Source organism: Gopherus evgoodei, chromosome 5, assembly GCF_007399415.2.
Source record: "Gopherus evgoodei ecotype Sinaloan lineage chromosome 5, rGopEvg1_v1.p, whole genome shotgun sequence".
NCBI classification, from domain to species: Eukaryota; Metazoa; Chordata; order Testudines; family Testudinidae; genus Gopherus; species Gopherus evgoodei.
Window position 1 is genome coordinate 36,853,051 of NC_044326.1, and position 16,916 is coordinate 36,869,966.

At 38.8% G+C, this 16,916-nt stretch overlaps 1 protein-coding gene across 6 annotated transcripts in view; it reads left to right on the forward strand.

The window, feature by feature from the left end:
• The window catches only part of TBC1D19 (TBC1 domain family member 19), a 98,610-nt gene that overhangs the window by 61,443 nt on the left and 20,251 nt on the right, over positions 1-16,916 (forward strand). For all 6 annotated transcript variants that reach the window (XR_004000584.1, XR_004000586.1, XR_004000585.1 and 3 more), the window contains 2 exons: positions 8,877-8,951; positions 12,633-12,695. Coding sequence is in view for 3 of the 6 variants with exons in the window: in XM_030564019.1 (XP_030419879.1) it covers positions 8,877-8,951; positions 12,633-12,695 (138 nt within the window). In the remaining 3 variants the exon portion in view is untranslated. The remainder of the gene's footprint in view (positions 1-8,876; positions 8,952-12,632; positions 12,696-16,916) is intronic.

The following is a 16,916-nucleotide window of genomic DNA, read 5'->3' on the forward strand; positions in this document are numbered from 1 at the left end:
AACACCATAGCCTAAAGCAGAAATGTTCTTGCTTGCTGAGAGGCATAGTGAAATTTCAGCTCCAGTCACATTACAGCTAGTAACAGATAAGCACATAAGTGATACCAAAAGAACTCTGACTTTATTTTGCACCTCACCCTTGCAGAATAGAGAATTCATGATCAATGAGAAATCAGAATTACCATTCGTAGAGTGCATAGAATCTTCTTGCACAGGAGGAAAAATATAAAATATACAGTTGATTGCAAACACTCATAGTTGAAATACTTCAATGAGTCAGTTTTTGCATTTATATCTGACTTTAATTGAATTGTCTTGATCCCCCCACTCGGTAAGGCAACTCCCATCTTTTCATGTACTGTTTCTCTATCTATCCCTACTGTATTTTCCACTCCATGCATCTGTTGAAGTGGGTTTTAGCCCATGAAAGCTTATGCCCAAATACATTTGTTAGTCTCTAAGGTACCACAAGGACTCCTCATTGTTTTTGCTGATACAGACTAACATGGCTACCACTCTGAAACCTTGAAAATTAAGTAATCATTAGTATTTGTGACATTCTTGTGGTTGTAGCATTAGGTCCAAAATGTGTAATTGTTTAGGTTGAAAATTAAGTTATTTAATGTGTGTAAAGTTCTTGCAGATCCTTTAATGGAAAGTGCTACAGAAAAGCTATTTATGGAAGAATTGGGTAAAATAAGAGTTTTTTTACTTGATTTTGCTTCGCACTGAGCAGGCTGGAAACATGCTTTGTTTCTTAATTTAGATCTAATTTTTTAAATGTAATTGTTTAAAAAACCCATAATGTTTATTTTTTTAATTTAATCTCCAGTGTTTTAATAGTGAGCATGCCTGGTTCTGGACCAGATAATGTCTAATACAATTTTTCATTAGAGTATCTATTTCTTTTCTCAAAGGATGTTTAAAATCCTCCTCCTTTTTGTATACAATGTCTAAATCCTAGTTAAAATTAATTATATTCTGAAAAGAAGGATGCTTTCTAAAATGATCAGAAAAGACTGTGTTTTTTTTAAACTGACATTACTGATTTTCTTCGCATTTAAACCAATAAAAACAGAAACATTACAAAATTGTATTAAAGATATTTGTTATGCTTAAGATTAAGGAATAGTTCATTAGTTTAAGTGAAACTTCCATTTAGATTGTTTTATTTTTACAGCTTTCTATAGCGTAGACTGTTTAGAATAGACACTAAGAAACCTTCATGGTAGCTAAACTGTAATTTATTCAAAACTGCAGTTTGCTGTGCTTAATTAATACAAGCTGCCCTTCAAGTCCAGAGATAGGAAGCTAATAAATATTTTAATTAAAAGTAAACCATTAACATTCTGATCATGATGCAATATAATGCCATAAACAAAGCTTAAAACTCAAAATGGTCCTAAAAAATTCAAGATGCCTTCTAAATTAGAGTATAAATTGTGAATCAATTTTTTTCTCTCTTGCATAAAGAATATATATCCTTTTTAGTAAAATGGCTTAATGTAAGATTGCTCAGACTATGAAGTTAAATAGAAAATTTATTTTTAAATTATTACTTTTTTAGCTATAGTTTTTATAATATTTTAATAAAAATAATTGTAACAAAACTCCCCAACAGATGTGGAGGGAAAAAATGCTAGTTGGATAAAACAAGAAAATATAAAGTAAAGAACTAAATAAGTGATGTCTAACCTGTGAGCTGGAGCCACTTGAGACTCTAAAGTGTGATTGTGTTCAGAAGAAAAATTTGTTTTTGATTATGAGTTGAAAATGTGCTCTGCCTGCATTGTAGCAAAGGATAACGTTTCCCAGAAGTCTATATTCAAATATAATTCCAACTCTCAGTGTCTGAATAGTTTTTACCTATCTTTTCCTAATTGGATATTACATAGTCTGTGTATATTTTACAACCAGACTATTTATATGTTCTAAATTATCTAGTTCTTGTTCAGTAAATAATCTGTGGCCATATGTTTCTCTTTTGTTGCGTTTGATTGGATTTAATTTTGTTTAAATGTCTGGGAATCCTTTGTGGATTAATATATGTAGTACATTATATTCTTAAAATTATAACATGGAAAAAGCTGACAAAATTCCTTGAAGCACTAAACAAAGGGACCGTAATATTTATATTTTATAAATTATTAAATTTCGTGTACAATTTTAAAAAATAGAACATGTTACGAGAATCATATTGTTCGTCCTATTTTTTCCTTATTTGTATGTTACACAGAAATAGCTACAATGACCACCTACAGAATGTTGCTAGCTGTCATGACATTTGAATGCCAAGTCATTAATTTTATTCTTACAGCTATGGCATCTGTTTTCTTGACATGTTCCACATAAGCTCCATTTTTGGCTCTAAAATTGCCTCTAAAAGTTTCGCTTGGCTTGAGTCTGCTTTCACCTAGATTTCATTTTAAACTTGTTTGTGAAGACTTTACTTAATACTATGTTTTTACATAATTTTTTCTGAAGAGCTAAGTGATATGCTTAGTTATGGAAAAAGTGATTGTTGTCTTTCAGTATGCTGTATCAGAAATGTTTTGCTGGTTCTTTCACCTCATATATCCCCTAGGACCGCTCTCTTGCAGCTTGTTCTTTATTGTGAAAGAAAAGTGTCACAGCCGCTCTCTCTCCCCGCTCTGCACAAAGCAGAAGAACATTGTAGCCCACTGCTACACAACATTTCTTTCAAATAATTAGGCCCTTAATTATATCTGCTTCCTTAGTTTCCTAAGTGCTTGATTATGATTTTATTACATATATTTGTAGAGCACCCATTACGGTAGTTGCTGGATATACCTTGCATGGCTAAATTTGAGTCATTCCCTGTAAAGGAGCAAAATACCATGTTCTCCTGCTGCCTTATTTTTTAGCTAAAGAATTATATGGCCAATTAGCAAAGTCCCCTGAAAAAGCCATGGTTAACAGATCAATGCATTTTGCAACTCTTTCACATGTAAGAATATTTCTGGTGTAGCAGATTTCAAAGATGTGGGGCTCATACTAGGATTGCCTCACTTTAAGCTCTCATGAGCTGCATTCTTCAGACAGTGTGTACCATTGTTGAAGTTTTCCTTTTCACCTTCCTGACAAAAATACTCCAAAGTTTCATAACAGAGATGCAATGCCATAAAATAATCTGGAGTGTAAACTCTTTGTGACAGGGACCTGTCTTTTAGTGTTTTCTGAGGAGCATGTTTGTGAGTACCATGCAATCAAATAATGAATAATAATGTGTACCTGTTTAATATGGTAAAACCACACTCATTCACACTGATCAAGAAACCACATGTGAAGTGTGCGTGAATCTGAGCCTGTTTATATATGAGATGTTGATGGTCCTCATTAGCCAGTCAAGGAACACAGTCCGTCTACATTGATCCTGCTTGATATAGTTATGGTGATTGCGATAGGAGTGGAGCTGCTCTGTAATAATTTATTAATACTGTATGTGAGGTGGTTATTGGGATGTTTAGTATATACATATTTTGGTTTAGTTTAATAGGGGCCCTGTAGTAAAAACAAGCAGGAAGTGGAACTGTAGCTCAAAGTAAGCCACCCCTTGTTTATGACTTAAGGGCTATTAAGAGACAATGCCCCAAAAGTGTTAACTTTGAAGATTTCACATCCTGTCTTCAGCCATCTTACAGAATTAGTTTTGACAAACAGGGCCAAAGTCTTGGAACGGACGTGAACAAAGCTTCTCTGGCTGTATTAAAAGGGATTCTCTCTCAGATGGCTGATCAAATGCTTATTCAGGGGAACAAGACTGATGCACACATGCTTACTAGGAATGTCTAAAGAAGTTAGGCCTGCCTAGCTTATCACTGGGATGATAGGACTTTAGGTAAGATAGATGTGCTTGTAGGCTGTTGTTTCAAAATCCTTTTTACTCTTGTGCTTTGCTCTACTGTTAGCATGAGCAATATATACAGCACTGGTCACAGACTCCCAAAAGGAAGAACCACAGGTGCCAAACCCAGATGGACCTGCTGCGTATGCACTGTTGATACACGGGCTGCTGTAGCCTACAGTCCAGTCTAAGAGTGAGAGAGCTGAGGAATTCCACCCCAGTAGAGGTAAAGGCACAAGGTCTGACACTTGAGCAGCGTGCACTTGGAGAGACAAAAAGGGAACAGAGGTGCAGTTATCTGTGTAACCATGACAGTGACCTTGCAGGGTTTATTGCAATTGTTGTTGCTTCTGATTCTCCTCCCTTAGTTCCTCTTCACTGCAAACTGTCTGGGCAGTGCTCCATCACCTCTGATGAAGAGGAAACTGGTATGAAGGCAGCTTGGGAACGAGACTGGAGTCTAATAAGGAACTCCTGCTTTTTTTTTCTTCAAGGGTAATCATTATCTAAGAATGTCACAGTTGTCTGTGTTCTCCCATAGCTGTGGTATTTGTTGCAGGAGTAAGTTCAGTTGCTGAGCAGCAGCAGCTCTGAAGTCCTGCTGTGTTGTTGTGGAGCAGTCCCTGATGTCATCTCTGCCTCCTCCCCTTCTTTGTAAATTAAACCTGAAAGAGGGAGAGTGGGATGAAACTAATATTAGAGAATGCCCAAAACAACATAGTGTAGCCCAAATGCTGGCTGCTTTCCAGCTAACCTCTTCCTCCTGACATTTGGCCCAGCTGAATGAGTTCATGAGTGGCACAGCTGAAAAGAAAAAGAAAATAAGGGGACAGTGGCCCTTCTAAAATATCACTCTTCTGAGGCCGTCCTTTTTTTTTTATCTCCACTTCTGCACCCAGAATTGTTCTGAGGGACACATGTGAGATGGCCTGCTGGAAGGAGCAGCAATGGAAAATTGATGGGACTCCTGTTTCACATCATTATACCGTGCTGGGTATGGTGTTTGTGACAGTGACTCATAATTGACCAAATGTCCAAGCACCCTCTCACATCTTGACCATTCCAATACAGCAACAACTTTACCTGTGGTTACCCAGCTTCCAAAAGCAACTGAATTATGAAGTGTAAATTATTGGGTTTCCAGGCACCTAAAGTACAAATTAGTGAGGTTCTGCTTAATTGTCTAATTGTATTTCCGTTCTGGAGGAAAACATTTATAATATAGGCTTCTTTGAGGAAACACACTGCCCTCCAGTACAATTTTCAGATTCTTGGTTACGCTGACAGCAGAAATTTTTAATTCTTTAGACATTCTTTGAACTTGGTAGATCAAAAGCTATGTGTAACAAATTTAATTTGTTAAGAAAATGTGGTGGTCCCTAGCATCAGTGTTTTTAAGATAATGAAGTATGAAGATGCTATGTTGCATGAAGTCATCAGAAAATACAGACTTATCTGTTGGCTCTACTGCATTTCAAATAATGACATAGTATAGTTCTGATAAAGGTTTCAGGACTTTCAGATGAGGTTCAGATATGCCAAAATTGCTACTTCTAAGTATAATTAAATACACATACTTGAAATGCAAAGTGTTTTTATATATACATCGCCTTCCAATTTAGGAGCTCAAACTGCCATACAAACAATAATAAATTAAGCTTCACAGATCTGAGAGTGTTAAGTAAACATTATAATTCCCATTTTATAAGTGAGGGAACTAAGGCAGAAAAGTTAAGTGACTTTCCCATGAGCGCACAGCTGAGAAGAAAGCTTGTCTCTTGACTCCCATTCATGTGCTGTAATCTCTGGACCAACTGCTGTGTTATGTTCATTATATTCATTATTACATATAACTGAGGAAGGATCAGTCTTTTGGTTAAAGCTCTAGACTAGAAGTCGATAGTTCTGAGTTCAGTTCCTATTTCTGCCACAGACTTCTTGTGTGACCTTGGGCAAGTTAGTGAATCTTTCCATTCTCCATCTGTAAAACAGAGTGGACAACTGGAGGTATTATATCTGTGCTGGTCTTGTCTATTTTAGATTGCAAGCTCTTTGGAGTAGAGCCTGTCTCATTGTGCGTAGCATGATAGAGCTCTCATAGAATCATAGAATCATAGACTCTAGGACTGGAAGGGACCTCGAGAGGTCATCGAGTCCAGTCCCCTGCCCTCATGGCAGGACCAAATACTGTCTAGACCATCCCTGATAGACATTTATCTAACCTACTCTTAAATATCTCCAGCGATGGAGATTCCACAACTTCCCTAGGCAATCTATTCCACAACTTCCCTAGGCAATCATTGCAGTTAGGGCTGGTAGACATCTACTAGTGCACAATCTTTTGACAACCACATCAGATTGCTGTGGTAACACATTGTACAGACAGTACAATTCTATGAGAACTTGATTTTGTTTAAAGAAAAATTTTAACTTGAAATCAGCCTGAGTCCTTCTGGCCTGTTTTAGTGGATTTTAATCACATTTTTGTATTTTAAAATTTTTCTTTTTGCTTTGTGAAAGACCCACGCAGACAAGAGAAATTGACTAACTAGCAAAAAGCCTGAGTCCTGCAAACAGTTATTCACATGCTTGACTTCAAGTATGTGAATGGTCCCACTGATTTTAAACAGGACTATTTTTGTGCTTAGCGCATGCATAAATATTTGTAAGATTGGGGCCTGTAACAGGGTGGCTTGCCCCTTTAAGAGCTAGAGGCCTGGGGCCAGCCAACTCTAGTTACCAAGGAAGTACATCTGAGCAGGAATCAGGTGATTTCCCCTATAAAGAGTAGCAGGAAGCCGCAGAGAAGTGGGGATGCTCAGGGAAGCCAGAGTGGAATACAGAGGCCCTTAGGAGTGAGTAGGCTTGAAGAGAGAGACCTGGGATTTGGGAGTGAGTCTGTAGACAGGAAAAGCCTAGGAGGATCCCTGATAAGAGGGTAAATTGACGGACTTGAAGAGACTTTATTTTTATTTGTTTTTGATAAAACCAGACCTCCAAGGAGGGGTGGAATTGGCTGGAAAGAAAGCAGACTCCACGGGAGTAAAAAAAGACTGCAGCCAGGCAGGGCTGAGAATAGCTTGCCAAAGCAGGGAAGAGCTGTAAAGAGCAGACTCACGGAGAGAAGAGAAGCCCCAGGACTGAATTTTGCTTTTTGTCTTATGTCAATAAATTGCATGCTGGGAGAAAAGGCATTATTGAACAAAAAAGCCTTTGAAGTTTATTTGAGACGCCCATTTAAGGGGAATCTGAGGCAGGCTTGTTTGTAGGGCAACCTCAGGCCACAAGGTTATGGCCCATTAACAGAGTGTGTCTGCCTGTACAAGGGGAAACAGTGAAACAGACAAACTGCTTTCAAATGCACAAAATAAACTGAAAAGATAGGGATATTTTTTCTTAAATTCTTCTGTTTTATGGGAAATGTAGTTCATTGTTTATAATAGCAGTAACAAAAATTTCAGACGGTGATTTTTAATTTGACTGTGTTCCTAAATTAGATTACAGTGTCTGCTTCAAAATAGTGGCTTTAAACATGAATAGTAAAACTTTTGTCCAAAGCTTTTTTTTAAAAGAAGCACAGTTAGTACATATCCTGAATCATTTACATTTTGTGGATATTTTATGTCTGAACTTGTTTAAAGGAAATATTTAACAAAATTCTGATTTATTACTTTTATTTGCCCTTTATTGAGAAGAAAAATGAAAATATATTTTCTCTTGAGCTATTTTCAGTTAACATGAAATGGACACGGTATTTTTCCTAGTTTCAGAATTTCCTAATTTTATGAAGTTTATGGAATTGGTTTAATTGAGCATACTATTCTTCCCACCCTCATGTTAATACTCGTATGAAAAGAACAACCACTATTTCCCACCACCTTCTTATTTTCTTGCATGCTGCCCCTTGCAAATGTTTTCCCCAGACTTACTCGTAAGACCACTACCCATTTACTCTTCAGGTCCCTTGCTTGAACGAACCACTTCTGCTGCAGCACTTACAAGAAATCAGCCAGCGAATGTTGTCTAGGGCCTTTATCATTCAAGCTGTATGAATGTGTCCTCTGGAGTCCCACTGAAGCTAGAAGGGTTCTGTGCAAGGGAAGGAGCTGAGGGCAACTAGATTATTTAAAATCCTTGTAAACCCATAATCCTTGTAAAGCCATATTCACTTGGTGACATCATGGCAGAGGTAAGTTTTAAGGAGGGAATTAAAAGAGGAGAAAGTGGCTTTGTAGATTTTTGCAGGGAGCTCCTCCCACTCGTAACGGGCAACGTGGGAAAAAGCAGAAGAGTGTTTCCTTCCTGGACACTTCCTCTTTGGTGCATCCCAGTATATTCTCCACAGACTTTAGAGAGTAACCAGGTGATTTAAGATGAACATGGAAAAGTCTAAACCTTTCTTCATATGATCTTGTTTTGACATTTGTACTATTTAGACTGGCGCTTTGTGGGTTTAAATATTTAGATATTCATATTGTATCAAATGCCTGACTTAGTTCTAACTGATATTAACATTACTAATATTAAACAGGATTTGATGGGACCCATAAAAACAGAAGTGCATGAAAATGAAAGGTGATGGAGAGAAGAATCAGAACGGTTCTTTCAGAACTTTCAAGCAGGCTTGGCTCTAGAGAGAGCAAAAGTTTGGAAGACTGAGATATTCCAATTTTGTCCAAACTCTTCTCTTCATTCTCATTTTTTGTGTGTCCTCTAACATACAACTAAGCAATAATATTGTATTATGTGGATCCTCATGCATCTTCCCTAGTTTTTTTTACTTGTTTTATGGAGGAAATTTAGGATGAACAATGGAATGCATCTCTTGACAGTAGCGGGAGGATATTTCAAATGGTATTTACAGGCAATATGGATCTCTTTTTATAATTTTTCCTTCATTTCAGTAATATGCCCTCCTTTGTAGCTATCAGCATTTATTTTACTTATATAAGTATAAATCGGGGCTTTATATCAGACTGAGGAATGATTAATAATATTTATTTCATTTTAGGACATTTTGTACTACGAACAGCTGAAGTCCAATGTGATTCAGCATGATCTTTTAGTGGACAGCCTGATTTACAAAGTGAGTAATTCATGAATTAGTGAGTATTTACTGATCAAAGCAATAACTCTGTATAAAGAAAACACAAATTTTCTGGTTATATGGAGCATGGGAATAAAGTGTGTTCATCTTTGCATGTCCTCTGCATATTCCCATTCATGGGATGTGCTGGCTGCTGCAAATTGGATGGTGGAAACTTCTTGTAGCAGTGCTCTGTGGAGTGTTCACATCTCCCTCTTATCCCTCCCTCAGTGTTTCTGAATGTTCTAAGGGTAAGGCTCTGAAAGGAGGTGTGGTGTTTTGTGCTGCCTCATTTCCTTCCAACTGCAGGAGCGGGAAGATGTGAACCTCTGCGGATGCTTTGAATCCAGATGCTTGTCTCGATAAGATTTTAGTACCTTAGTCTAGTCTAGCTTTAGCATTAGTACAGTTAGTATTAGTTATGGGATATATTTAGTTAATAGTTGTTAGCTCTTTGATTCTGACTTCTGGTCCCATGGTGGATCCAAAGTTGAAATAACCAGATTTTAAATGGTCCGTGTGTGTCTGTGTGTGTGGTCTTTCCAGCATCAGATGCTCACACTAGATGTTTAGATAGCATGCCTGGATGAAGGCCACTCTTCTTCAAGATGCTCAAACTTCAGCACCTTTACCCTGTGAGCACGGAAGGAGCAGCAGAATAGGCTACAAGCCTTATTGTCACAAGAAGCACTGGCTGCGAAGCCTGTCTGCTCCAGCTCTGCTAAAGAATCCAAGCTTAAGGACAGGAAACTGATATAATGCCTGGAACCGTCCAGACCTTGCAGTGCAAAAGGCACTGGTCTCTGAGCTGGGCTCTGGTTCCAAGGCATTATCGGTATCTAGCTTTGAAGCATTTAAAACCTTGATTGGTTGTGGCCTCTGACATGAGAGCCAAGCCACGTTAGATCCAATAAACCTTGGTTCCAAGAAAGAAATATCAAGGCTAAGCATGTTCCAAAGGCTGAGATCAGAGCCACATGCTGGGGATTCCTCAGATCCACCTGAGCAATATCAGAACCTAACTGTTCTGAAGCCAAAGAGAACAAACGATCCATAACAGAGAAAACCTCTCCCAAAGGATCTCTCCTCAGTTCAGAGAGTTGAATCGGGTCTGAAAACAACTCTGCAACTCTTGTTGCCAGTACATCTGGTTCCTGTGGCTCAGGTGCGCACAGAGCTGCAGTTGGAGTGTTTCCCAGATCTGAATGATTCATCTCTTATGGGAGGGAAGAAGAAAGCTATTGTGAGTCATCCTTCTACACCAGATGAGAGGAAGAGATGGAGGGATCTATCTTGGTATTCCCTGGCTGCTTCCCTAAGAGTTAGCCAGGTTCCCCTCCGCACCATTGTACTCCATTGTTTAGAATAGATGCCAGGATCAGTTATTTTGCCAATAGTGTGATTGTCACATCTGAGATCAGATCCACAATCCAAAGAAGAATTGGATCACATTAGGGTTACTGATGTTCCACTGAGCTTTCGGTCATAAAAACCTGACTATACAACTAGATATGATCTGTGTGGATAATCTTGTCCTATGAGATGTTGCCACATTTGGGTTAGTGGCAGGATTGGCAAGTGCCACCTGGTGCTGTGTGGCCATATTGCCCATTGCCTAGGCATCACAGAGACCTTCTTCCGCCTTACCAGCATAGGCACTCATCTCAGACTAGAGATAGGAAAAGGTTCAGACCTCAGATCCGAGACTCTTGGATCCAGTTTTTGTATCTACTTACAGAGAGCACTTTCCCACTATAGTACTGGATGCTTTATCTGAAGAAGAGAAGCCTGTAATTCAAATGAAACATCAGCAGTTATAACCAGAGCTTGAGAATGATTCTTCTCCTGATGCAAATGTTCGTAATGCTGCAGTCTCTTCACCTTTGGAGGATTTGCAATTTAATTATCTCATGAGTAGAATGGTTACAATATTAATGCTTCTGTCAGTTGTTTTAGAGGAGACTTCTCACCTAGTTTTTGATATTTTTAGTTCTAATTCAGAGTAAGGTGTGTCTCCCAGTTTTAGATATGACTATCCTGCCTGACCCCCTGGATACTTATTTGGGAAGCTAGCACAAGCTGCTGACCTTCCTCCATAATCATGCTGTTATTTTTAGTCTGCCAGCTCTGGCAGAGCTACCAATGCTCAGCTGGAGGAGGGTGCTGCTAGGAGGCTTTTAAGGGAGAGGTGCTCCCAGGGAACACAGCAATAGAATCCTCAGGAAAAGGAATTTATGGAGGCACTTCCTAGATAGCTGCAGAAGGCCCAGCCTGTGATGAGCTGCATGCTGCCAGGTGAGGATTTGTATTGAATACAAAAGCTCTGCAGAGGACTTAGTTACAGGGAAGGCATCATCTAGAGTGCCTTGTGGGTAATGAGCCTGAGCATGGGTTTGCTAGACTCAGGTGGGACTAATAAACTCAGATGGAGTTTGCCTCCCTGCTAAGAAGCTTGAGTGAAAGTCTATTTTGTGTGTTTGCTGAACTTTCTATTACTAAATCAGACCCTCAGAAGGTGTGCGGGGACAGGGGTGGATGGAGGCACTGTGAACCTAATTAATTTATTGATAACCTAATCTGGGAAATTAAGGCAGGGTGCACCTGCACTGCTGCGCCTGGACACAAGGAGCCACACAGGCATGGCACACATCTTTTATAGACGTACTTGACTTGCACAGTGGTTACTTCTCTAGCATGTCCAGAAATGTTCTGATTAGTGAAATATGTAAGGTTGCTACTTTTAGGCTCTAGTCACGCCTTTCCAGAATACTATTCATTAGATCCAGCACCTAGATTGGATGCTCAGTTCAGCAGGGCCATACAATCCTTATTCAGTTAGGACACTGAATCCCACCATCCAGTCATGGGGTGCTGCTTGCCAAACTATCCCATGACTCAGGATATGCAGAGGACACTTGAAGAAGAAATGGTGATTACTTACTTGTAACTGGAATTCTTTGAGAGGGACGCTGCACATTCCCACTCCCTGCCCACCTTCCCCTCTTCTTCAGAGTGCTAAAGAAATATTGACTCTGCGGCAGGCTAGAAGGAACTGAGACGGTACACCATGCCCCCTTTTATAGCCTTGCTCTCAGAATGTTCACAAACATTGAGAGGAGGGGTAGGAGCAGGAGCAGCAGTAGGGATGGGTGAGCCCCCTAACAGGCACTGGTGTGAGAAGTTTCCACAGTCCAAGCTGCACCAGCCAATGCATCCCATGAGTGTGAATGTGTGAAGTCCATCTTCAGGTATTCCCGTTATAAGTAAGTAACCTCCTTTTTGCATGAATGACAGTTGTAGAATCCAGTCGTTATTTGAAGAACACAGAGGATTTGTCTGCAGGATTGAGCCCTAAACTGCTGGTGTTTGGGGTGGGTAGTTAATGATGACTCAAGGATGCTTTTTGTTTGCTGCTGGTCTGAATAAACACCAAGGGCAGAGCTTTTGGTCTCCGAATTTTAGTCCAGAATATGACTGTAATTAAACCATTGTAGTGTTTTTGTGTTGTAATTATAAATATGAAGTCTGTGTCTGAGGATGACGTCAGCTGATAAGTGACAGGAAACTCACTAATGCTGAAACAATGTCCTTAACCGCTATGCTGGGTCTAGATTCTGCAGGCATCACCCGAATGAAAAAATTATCTTTCAGTGCCAAACTGCTATGTTTTTTTAATTTTAGGATGTAAAGCTGACAGCAAGCAATGATGACTACTATTTTGTATTTGAGGATTATTTATATCAGGTAAGTGGGTAGTTCAGCTTTAGAAAAGATGAAAGTATGTATTTGTTGGACTATAACATCTTTGGAGGAGGAACAAACTGTGTTTTTGCACGTTTGAACTGCACCTAGCATAATGGGGCCCCTAACTGAGGGCTGTAGATGCTATTGCAATACAAAGAATAAATAATATCACTTTCTGGATATAAGTTATATAAAGTAACCTTTATGCTGTTGAAAGACCAGGGTCACTCACTCTCCTGTGTCAATGCCCTTGACTTTTTTAAGTCCCTTGTATTATCAAATAGAATATTTCTGAATTTGAACAAGACTAGTTTAGAAGCTGAGCAAGACACTTGGATGGGAGTGTGTTGGAGGAGACAAAGACTTATTGAGAAGCCCCCAAATTAGAAATGATTCTACCTTTTGTTTTTACAATATAATAACATAAAAGGGATGAAGTCAGCCTGTTCTTTATTTTTCCAGTAGTTATAAGTTAGTGGTTGTTTTTTTTTAAGTAGAGTTGAAGGACACACAAATTGACTAAGTCTTGAGAAGAATAGTCAAAATCTTAGTTTAAAAATAAAAATGTTGCTTGACAATGGCCTACTGTAATGGGTAATGAAATGGTAAAATATTTAAAAAATAAAAAACAGTAATTATAAATATAGTATTGTGTGGGTGTAGCAATGTCATTTTCATCATATCTAACATTATTTATTTCTAGCAAATAATTTCTAGTTAATTTACATGGAATTATCTACATTACTTCCCTTTAAATCTTTTTAAATGGAAAGAGATTACATTCATGAATTTCCTAATGTGTATTTGATTGCAGTGTCAACATAAATGTCATGGAGCAAACTTACCATTTTCACAGCACTTTCAGCTTGATTAGTCACAGTTGTTAGGGTGGGCTTGTTTAATTTTGTTTTTTATAGTTACATGAAACTAAATATGTGCCTTTTTGAAGTGTGTGCCCTATATAAATCTGTGCTTAGGGTTTGGAGGAAAAATTAACCAAGAAACTGTGCTGCTTGTAGAAAATATATACGTTTGTCATTAAATATATTTATTTAAATATATCTGTATATATACAACTTTACACATTTCTTTTACGTGTCCATTTGAAATTATATCTCTATTTCATCTCAATTAAAAGTACAATTACAGTTTTCAAATAAAAATATATCTGAATTAAAATGTGATTTATACTCTGAAAAGAGACTTCATAAAAATGACATCCCAGGTATCCTTATTTATTCAGTCTCAAATACTTCTGACTCCTAAACAGAGAAAAATATACATAGAAGATAATTTTTCTGTCAGTCTTAGCATCTCAGGTTGGGAGCTGAAATCAAACTGTTCGTTTGGCTCAATAAATATGTTACAGTTAGTAGTTATCTGACAGTCATGAAGAAAGAATAATTTTTTATATTGGCTCTACAGTGATGACAGACATAAAAACTTGTCTCTATCAGTGCTGGGAAGTTTGTCACTCAGTGACATAGGACAGCAGATATGCTAAATCTGATGACATTTTTGCATAGTCATTTCTCAGTATATCATCACATTTGAAGGTTTCCCTTTCAACATTTAAGTCTTGAGTAATAAAGATGAATGGGACTGTAGGAATTCAAAGAAACAAAAACCTCTTAAGTATTTGATTTTAGCCGCACAATCTCCAGTGACTTCAACAACAGTCACCTAGCTAAATCCATGTGTGCTCTTTTGAAAAGTGCAGAGCTAAATTTGATTCTAAGATTCGAAAAACAACGCTAAACTTCTGATCACTCTTTCTTCTGTCTAATTCCATTTAGTACTTTATTCCATTCTGCAAAATGGTTTGTAAAAGAAGTATATCTCCTAAAGACAGCCTTCATTTCCTACCTAATCTTCAGCTTCAACAAGTTCTCAAATTGTTTCATTCTGTGGACCACCAAGAAGGGGCTCCATGGTCCACAGTTTAAGAATCACTCTGCTGTGGCATATTATTTGCTGATTCCAAATAAGTGAGAGGGATAAGTGGTTAAATAAGAGAATTTGAACACTGAAAATTACAGCTTAAAAGGGATATAGGAATCAGTTGTCTGTCTAGTACTTCATTTTTTGGCAGAATTAGTTATTCTGAGATTGCAGACTCTTTGGGAAAAGGATGCCGTCTACTGCTTAGGTTTGTGCAACACTCAAAGTGGGACCCTGATCCTGTCTGGAGCATCTGGGCTTATGATAATATTAAGATTAAATACACCTCTACCCCGATACACTGTCCTCAGGAGCCAAGAAATCTCACCACTTTATCCACCTCTACCTCGATATAACGCAACCCGATATAACACGAATTCGGATATAATAGTAAAGCCGTGCTCGGAGGGGCGGAGCTGCACACTCCGGTAGATCAAAGCAACTTCAGTATAACACAGTTTCACCTATAAGGTGGTAAGATACTTTTGGCTCCCGCAGACAGCTTTATATCGAGGTAGAGGTGTAGGTGAAACCATATTATATCGGGTTTGGTCCGGTATGGCGTGCCGGACTGGACCGGCTTCCCCGGCAGTGATTTAAAGGGCCTGGTGCTCCAGCCACTGCGAGGAGCCCCAGGCTCTTGAAATCACCGCCAGAGCTCCGGCAGCAGGGCTCGGATGTGGATTTAAAGGGTCCTGGGCTCCCCGCAGCAGCTGGCACTTCTGGCCCTTTAAATCACCACCAGAGCTCTGGCAGTGGGGCTCAGGTGTTGATTTAAAGGGCCTAGGGCTCCACATGAATTTGGATATAACGTGGTAAAGCAGTGGGGCTCAGGTGGCGCTTTAAAGAGCCTGGGGCTCACCGCTGCTTTACCACGTTATATCCGAATTCGTGTTCTATCAGGTCGCGTTCTATTGGGGTACAGGTGTAATAATAATCATCATCATCATCATACTTTATAATATTGAGTTGTACCATTGGTTCTCATTTAGTCATAAATAGGGGTCTACTTAAATTGTGGTGCAATCACATATTTTTCGCAGGTTGGTAACAGTATAAACAGGCATTTGCTATTTATGCTGTGACCAGCCTACAAAAAATGTGTGAATTCTCTGCAGCATTTCTCAGACTGGGGACCCTGACCCAAAAGGGGATGGCAAGACTATTTGGGGTCGTGGTATTGCCATCCTTCCTTTTCTGCTGTTGCTGACGCTGGCACTGCCTCAAGCTGGGCCATGGGAGAAGCTGCTATCCGCTCTGTTTTCAGAGCGGGGTGGCCGGAGAGTGGAGGCTGCTGGCCAGGTGCCCAGCTCACCACCAGCAGCAGCAGCAGCACAGAAGTGTAGGATTGCATATTACTTCTGTGCAGCTGTTGGCAGTGGTGCTGCCTTCAGAGCTGGGTGCCTGGCCAGCAGCCATCGCTCTCCACTCTGCCTTCAGAACTGGGTGGCCAGATACCAGTTTCACAAGGGAGACCAGATTTCACAGTCCATGACCTGATTTTCACAGCCACGAATTTGGTAGACCCCCTAGTCATAAATAATCCTTTGTGTGAAGAATACAGTGAGATAAAGTTGATCATTTTCAGTTGTTTGCATTAGTGTGATTTCTGTATTACATTTTTACCACTTTATAACTCTCCTACATTATAATTCAGCTCCATTGACATCCATTGTAAAATTCCTCTTTATCCCATGCCCTATGATTTTATTGCTTTAGGTTTATCCTTTTGAATTCAGTGGTTATACTATCAGTCCAAAATTAAGAAGAAAATTAAACACCCCTCATTAGTTTTTCAAATATTTGTATACTTTAAAAAGAGCTTGTGTTATCATGGTTTTCTTTTGGCTTTATTTCTATTAATAGATTTTAAGGCCAGAAGGGGCCATTATGATCATCTGGTCTAACTCCCTGCAGAACAGAGCCCAAAGTACCCCACCTAGTAATTTCCATATCAAGCCATAACTTTGTTTGAGCTATTGCATACTTTTTTGAAAGATATCCAGTCTTGATTTAAAAATTTCCAGACACGAGAATTCCTAAGACAAGGCTGTAGATAAATGTTAGATTCTTTTTCCTACTGGGGAACATTGTTTATTTCTTTTTTCGATTAGTCTCTCCCACAGCAATTAACATATACTGAGTATTAATTTTGCCTGTGTATGGTTACAGTTTGAAGATGATTGTGAATTATTCAATAATAATATTTAATTTAGAGTATTTAAGATAGATTGTTTATTTTTAAAAAGATGTTTAAATATGAGAAATAGTTTGAGATTC